Below are 7,491 nucleotides of genomic sequence, written 5' to 3' on the forward strand. Positions count from 1 at the left end.
ATGGATTATCCAAAAAATGGCATTACCTCATTATTAAATACATTACTACATTACTGTTGAAATGTATTTTTTTTAACTGGTTTCGATTATAATATACTTTAAAATAAAAATTGTTCCTGTGATGCCAATTTTTTTGTAACATTACAAATGTCCTTACTGTCACGTTTGATCAATTTAATGCTGAATTTTTTTTAAATAATTAGTATTATTAATAAACCATATGCGTTCACTCATTAATATATATATTCTATAATTTATAAAGCATTTATTTTAACCTTTAACCAGCTAAAAATTATTATGTGTGTAAAACTGTTATGAATAGAGATTTTGGTCATACCAGTTGCAATGTTTCAGTAATTCATATTCCAATCATATATAAATTCATAATTTCATGTCTGACTTGAATTCAGGGTGTGATTTTTCTTTGTTCTCACATGTATGTGAATACATTTGCCCTGTGCAGAGATGGAGAAGGTGTGCAGATCTCAGTGGTGAGCATGTTTTCACTCTCCTCCAATGTGACCAGCTCGGATGTCAACAACAGCATCCAGATGTCCCTGAGCAACTGCAGCCGGACGTACTCACACTGTACCATTAAGCTTCAGCACCAGCTCTCATATCACGGTACCATTCAGCATCATACTCTTATCTCAAATCCATTCCCTCTGTTCTTATCCTCCACTCTACTCCACACCACTTCAGAGATATGATAATACCAATCACGCAATACGCACGGATAACACAGTCGTGAGGGGGCTGTTTCATTAGGCCTCTACAATAATATTTTGGAAAGCTCTTTGTGGCACTGTTTATCTCCTCTTTCTTTTTAGTGGGGAGCCTGTGCTTGGCTCAGAAGACGTGTGATTTGCAGTACTCCGTGTGCACAGACACTAGCGGGATCCCATACTGTCAGTGCCACCCAGGGTACTTTAAAAAGAACCCAGGGGACATGACCTGCAGAGGTACAACATACTTTTGTCCCTTTTCAGTTATTTGAATAATTAAACTGGGGGATTTTGTGTAGTGCAACTGTACAAATGAATGTCAAGTTTCTCATTTTACATATCTTTAAAAAATGTTGTTTTTTTCAGACTGTGGAGATGGACTCAAGCTTGTTAATGGCAACTGTGTTGAGTAAGTATGTGGTTTATTAATGCATTAAGCAAATATCACTGTAAACAATCAGTCAAAAGTTTTTACATACTAATTTGTTCTATATTATGGAAGTATGGGAATTATGTTAAAATTAGCTTCTTCATTATGGCCACTCTTTGGTTAGATTACAGCTCTGAACACCCTGGACATTCTCTAAACTTCATGAGGTGCCACCTGAGAAGCTTTTTAAACACTTTTGAAGGAGTTCCCATTTATGCTTGGCATGCTTGTTACCTGTTGGCTGCTTTTCCTTCACTATCCGGTCCAACTCATCCATTTCCAATTTCAGGCATTTAAGCGTAAGCCTTTAGATCAAAAGCTTTTTAAGATCATGGGAAACAAATTCAGCCAATAGAGTCCAAACTTTTCACTGGTAGTCTGTTCGTATTTGTTTTGTACATACAGTTTGTATTTTGGGTAACGCTTTCTTTTACAGTACAGTACCTACGTGTACTTACAGTGTACTTACCTAGAAGGTACTGGCTAATATAAGGTAAGTACATGGGTTAGGGGTAAGTTTAGGGGTAGGTTCAGGGTTAGTACCTAGTTATTACCCAGTAATTCTAATTACTATAGTAAGTACATGGGTAACAGGACTGTAAAAGGAAGCGTTACCGTATTTTGTTGCAAAAAATAAACTTATTTTTAACTTCCTCAGGTGCATGTTTGGATTTGGAGGTTTCAACTGCAATAATTGTAAGATTTTATTTTAATTTATATTATTTTTGTATTTATAAATGCTTTAAGAGTAAAAGATGTAAAAATAACTTAAAGGATTAGTGAAAATTATCCCATAATTTACTCACCCTCAAGCCATCCTTGGTGTATATGACTTCCCTTTTTCACAAAACATAATCGGAGTTATATTAAAAAAATATCCTGGCTCTTCCAAGCTTTATTATGGGAGTGAATGGTACCATTGTTTTTGAAGCCCCAAAAAACATTTCTCTTTAAAAACTCTTGTTTTAGACTTCTAATTCGTGACCGGTAGTTGGAGTAGAGCGGCTGCGGACGAATTCTCCAGCACCCCCACTTCCCGTGCGCCTGTATAACATGGATATTTTTCTTTCAAAAACGCATCGCTTCGCTTCAGAAGGCCTTTATTAACCCCCTGAAGCCATATGGGTTTCTTTTATGATGGATGAATGCACTTTTTTTGGGCTTCAAAAAAATAAAATGGTACCATTCATTCCCATTATAAAGCTTGGAAGAGCAAGGATATTTTTGAATATAACTCTGATTGTGTTTGGCTGAAAGAAGAATGTCATGTACATCTAGGATGGCTTGAGGGTGAGTAAATTATAGGATAATTTTTATTTTTGGGTGAACTCCCCCTTTAAGTGCGGTGTGATTATATAAAGCTTGTAAAATATATCATTCAGTTAAAATTGTATTTCAGACTTGTGTGTTTTCAGTGCTAATAAATATAAGATTTTTATGTCGCTAAAATAATCTTGTGTTTAATAGTCTATAAGCTGATAGCCGTGGTGGTCTCTCCTGCTGGAGGCGCTCTTCTATTGATTGTCGTCATTGCTCTTATAGTCACGTGCTGCAAGTAAGATCATAATAAAAAATGGCAACTTCCTCCTTAATTTACACACAAATAGCTTTATTTATATATTTCAAATTACAATAATGTCTAAAAAGTATTTCTTTACACTGCATCCTCAGAAAGGACAAAAATGACATCAACAAAATCATCTTCAAAAGTGGAGACCTTCAGATGTCGCCCTACGCAGAGTTTCCTAAGAGTAATCGTGTGTCAATGGAGTGGGGCAGAGAGACTATTGAAATGCAGGAGAACGGCAGTACCAAAAATCTCCTGCAAATGACAGACATTTATTACTCGGTATGTGTTCATATGCACTTATCTTTTGAACTTTTATGTTTGACCTCCAGAGATTTCATTGGTCATTTATACTGTATTGTAAAACCAGAGCGGAGCCATGGCACTTATGCAGACACTGCGAGTTTGACTCTGTCTCATTATGTTTGGTTAAAAATAAATAAAACCAGAAAAAAAAAAAAAACACTTCAGATGACCATGCACATCCTGAATTGGTGGATTTTCCACATGATTAACTAATTTATGACTGATATTATCTCTTTTAGCCTGCCCTGAGGAATGCTGACCTGGAGCGTAATGGTCTGTATCCGTTCTCCGGCCTCCCCGGTTCAAGGCATTCCTGTATCTACCCAGCTCAGTGGAACCCTTCCTTCATAAGCGATGATTCACGGCGAAGGGACTACTTCTGACGGCCTTAGCCAGCAGGCGTGCAATTTTTAATGCTGCATATAAGCTCTTTTGCCGTGGTTGGACCTGTCGCAGATTCTGGAGCTGGATACTGACCACTAATGGCCTTTGAATGTGAAAATGAGCTGGCAGGAAAAGACCATTATCTGTGAGACTGAAAGAGAGCCGCAGAGCCCTGTCAGGTCAATTTAGCATTTAAACACAGTGCCACAATAAGATTTTAGTTTCTGGTGTGGAGCTGATGTTCTCAGCTCCCCTCAGAGTGTTTATTCTTACGTGGATTCAGTGAATTTAAACTAGACAAATGAAGAATAACACATACGATGCCTGAAGTACAGTAGAACTTTTATATCATAAAAGTTTGCACTATGAACTTGTCACACAGATATTATCTCAAAAGGAAAAAAGCCATAAATGTATCATATTTATATTTGGAATAATGTATCCAACTGGTTTGTACTGTCTTAAGTTTTGGTGAGTGATGGGGTATCTTGGATGTCTGTTTGAGTATGTTCATCAAAAGTTAATGGGATAGTTCACACCAAAATGAAAAATTCTGTCACCATTTTCTCACCCAAAACACACTAAAGGAGTTATTTGTAACATAATGTCCAAACTGCTTTTGACTAAAAAATGATGACTTTTTCTCACACAAAGCATATAGATTCAGAAGACTTTTGAATATAGTGCATGACTTATTGACAGTTATCATGATTTATGGTGCTTTTTTTTGGAGCTTGACAGCCCCTGGTCCACCTTCACTTAAAGGGATAGTTCACTTTGAAATTAATTTTTTATATGTTTTAGCTTACCTTAAGGGCATCCAAGATGTAGGTGTCTTTGTTTCCGCAGTAGTTTCAATTTTGATATTTTTAGGTCAAACCGTTCTTGTCTGTCAGTCATATAATGCAGGTTATGGTCACCACCTCAAAGAACATGCACAGAGAAGTCCAAATTAAACATGATTTAATGACTCGTAAATGTAAGTACACATTGATGGCCTAAGACACGAAACGAGCGGTTTGTGTGAGGAAACGAAAAGTATTTATATCGTTTTTACCTCTTGTAACCACAGCCACGTCCAAGTGATCTGACGGCGCGGGCGCTTCGGTCTGTGCGTTACAAGATGTAAAAACGATATAAATACTGTTCATTTTCTCACACAAACCGCTCGTTTCGTGTCTTAGGCCATCAATGTGTACTAACATTTACGAGTCATTAAATCATGTTTAATTTGGACTTCTCTGTGCATGCTCTTTGAGATGGTGACCATAGACCTGCATTATATGACTGACAGACAAGAACGGTTTGACCTAAAAATATCAAAATTGAAACTACTGCGGAAACAAAAGACACCTACATCTTGGATGCCCTTAAGGTAAGCTAAAACATATAAAAAATTAATTTCAAAGTGAACTATCCCTTTAAGATTGTATGGAATAGAGCTGTGAGAACATTCTTCAAAATATCTTTTTTTTTTTTTTTTTTTTTTTTTACACATTAGAAAGATAGTCATATGGGTTTGGAACAACATGAGGGTGAGTTTATGATGACATTATTACATCTTTTGGGTAAACAATCTCTTTAATGCTTTGTAGTGGTTTAGTTTTATAGAAACCTTGTGAGATTTACGCTGGAGAACTAAACCTGTGGAAAAGCTGGTAGGATTTTGAAACAATATTACTGGATGCAGCATTTGTGTGAAATGTAGCAAATATTGCCACAAGGTATTACCGTTTGTTTGAACAACAGTAATAATCATAAAATGCTGTGCTGCCTTGTTTGTATTCTAATTTATTTTATTTAAGTTTTCTGATTCAGATAAAGATACTGTAGTATTATCTGAGGACCTCCCATGTGTTTGTATGGATGCTTAGTGATGCATGAGAGGATGGACTTCACCTGGTGCCAGGTGTCCATTTTATTTGAACTAATGTGTGTTTTTGTGAGATGTGCTTTATTTGTAATCTTTAATATCAGAGACTGCTTTCCTAACTCATTAGTATTTTCCCTTCCTCTGTGGATGGTCAAATTAATCTGGCGTTGTAGTCAGAATTGTATTGTAATATAAAGGAGGAATAAAGTTTGATTTCTTGTGCTTGGTTTACCTGTTCAACTCTTTAATATTAAAGAATAGTTCACCCAAAAGTGATATTTGACCCTTCACTAAGCCTGACTTTAAAAACGGACCAATCCTACCTTAGGAACTGTGGTTAAAGAAGGATCTTTATATTTGTATAATTGTACAAGTTTTCTTTATGTTTTAAGATTGTTAAAGGTTCTCTCTTTTCTCTTCTGTAGAAATTCCAAAATGAACTGCAAAATACAACAACCAAAACGCCATTTGCGCCAAACGTTATGGAAGGCCGTAAACACAAATATTTCTTCATCTCGTCTGTACACTACACATAACGTCTAAAAATATATATATATATATATTTGTCTTTATGTAACGGAGGTCTTAAGCCTCCTTGTTAGAGTGCCTGACTCCCACTCCAGAGACCCGGGTTCGAGGCCTGTGCAGAGCGGTGCGAGAGGGACCTGGGTGAGGGGTTTCATTTACGGTCTTCCATAAAACGTAGTTATTCTCTCACGGCTCGCCTCTCGTGACCGACCAAACGTCTTTGACGTTGGACCTGAGACGGATAGTGGCTCCAAATTTGATTTGAGAGCAACAACGCACAAGACTTGGAATAAAGTGCACGAGTAATTATGGTCACTTTTATTTAGGAGTATTCTATAAAAACCAGGAAAGAAAGTCATACGTTTTTTTTTGAACGGCATGAGGGTGAGCAGCCTAGATGAAAATAACAATTCTGGCATTCTAGTTTTTGTACCAGTGTGTCCACAGTCATGTGGTGCCCTTTATTTTGAAATACAAATAAAAGATGGATTCAGATAAAAACTAATTTCCGTCTCAAATAAAGATATAATTTCTGTAGTTTTTTTATTTTGTGCATTTAAATGTACAGAAGTAGGCCTACTGAACTTTTACTGCTCCATAGTTTAAAGATGTTTGTCATTTCCCCCCATTCTAAACGTATTTAAATTAGGGGTGGAACCTTCTTCACACCTTCATTGTGCATATATAAGAAACTTCTTCCTCTTTGTGGCCAGTGGAAAAATGGTTTTGTTCATTGTTAACATTAACTTTTTTTGCATTTAGCCTACTAGTGATTGTGCCTGTTTCTATTGCCACTATTCTGATGTTATTTGTCTATATGTTTTCTTCATTGAAAGGACCAGTAAATCCACTGCTTAATGTTTGACTGGGGTCACTTGGATGCAATCTTATTCTTCTTAACATTTTTAACCTTTTTTTTTTTCTCTGACATTGTTTGTTCAGTTCCATGGACATATTCCCCCCCCCCCAGAAACTGCTACAGTATACTCTTTGCAATGAGGGCTGGATTGTTCCTGCCCAGCGGCCTTTTTTTATATGGATGACGGCGCACATCAGACTCTTTGTGTACTTGGCATTGTTTTTCGACAGACTCTTTCTATTTGAATCCATGTTATCTGGAAATTGAGGTTTCTGCAACGAACTGAATCCAACCAGCGTTTATCTGAACATCACCAGCGAAACAACAGTAGGATACTGCATTTTAGTCACAGACTTTTGGTTCAGATGTTGCTTTGTCTTGGCAATATGCTGGCATCAAGCAGTGCAGCTGTTGTCTACTTGCAACTGGCAAAAAAAACTATAAACCCTGAAATGTCCTCTTTCCTAATCAGTCAGTTTATGTTATGTCACTTCTGGCAGCAGATACATTTATAGGCACAGTTTAATGGGGAAGCAATGTTGGGACAGATCCCAAAATAAATAAAAAATCTAAAAATGTTATGAAATGTGGATGGATAAAGTACAATAATTGTCAATGATATATTAATATATTTTGCAGAATGGTTGATTTGAATGGATCATTTTACCCTGAAATGAAATTATGTTGACATTTGCAAACCACAAACTCACATTTCCCTCCTGTATTTCAAAGGGGTTCAGTGATTTTTGCAAATCTTATAATACATCATGTTTCCTTTCTTATAATACCCCAAAACTCCCCTTTGACGCAATGCAAGAG

The 7,491-nt window shown here is 36.6% G+C and overlaps 1 protein-coding gene across 2 annotated transcripts in view; it reads left to right on the forward strand.

The window, feature by feature from the left end:
* Positions 1-7,491, forward strand: part of heg1 (heart development protein with EGF-like domains 1) — a 53,073-nt gene that overhangs the window by 6,949 nt on the left and 38,633 nt on the right. The window contains exons 7-14 of one of the 2 annotated variants that reach the window (XM_056263222.1): positions 464-624; positions 831-962; positions 1,092-1,134; positions 1,814-1,851; positions 2,623-2,710; positions 2,827-3,004; positions 3,268-3,883; positions 3,918-4,113. In XM_056263222.1, the coding sequence (XP_056119197.1) occupies positions 464-624; positions 831-962; positions 1,092-1,134; positions 1,814-1,851; positions 2,623-2,710; positions 2,827-3,004; positions 3,268-3,411 (784 nt within the window). In that variant the 3' untranslated portion in view covers positions 3,412-3,883; positions 3,918-4,113. Of the gene's footprint in view, positions 1-463; positions 625-830; positions 963-1,091; positions 1,135-1,813; positions 1,852-2,622; positions 2,711-2,826; positions 3,005-3,267; positions 3,884-3,917; positions 4,171-7,491 lie in introns of those variants that run through there. The other variant, XM_056263221.1, reaches the window with a different exon arrangement.

This window comes from Rhinichthys klamathensis, unplaced genomic scaffold (assembly GCF_029890125.1).
Source record: "Rhinichthys klamathensis goyatoka isolate OS25496 unplaced genomic scaffold, OSU_Roscu_1.1 h1tg000201l_1, whole genome shotgun sequence".
Lineage (NCBI taxonomy): Eukaryota > Metazoa > Chordata > Actinopteri > Cypriniformes > Leuciscidae > Rhinichthys > Rhinichthys klamathensis.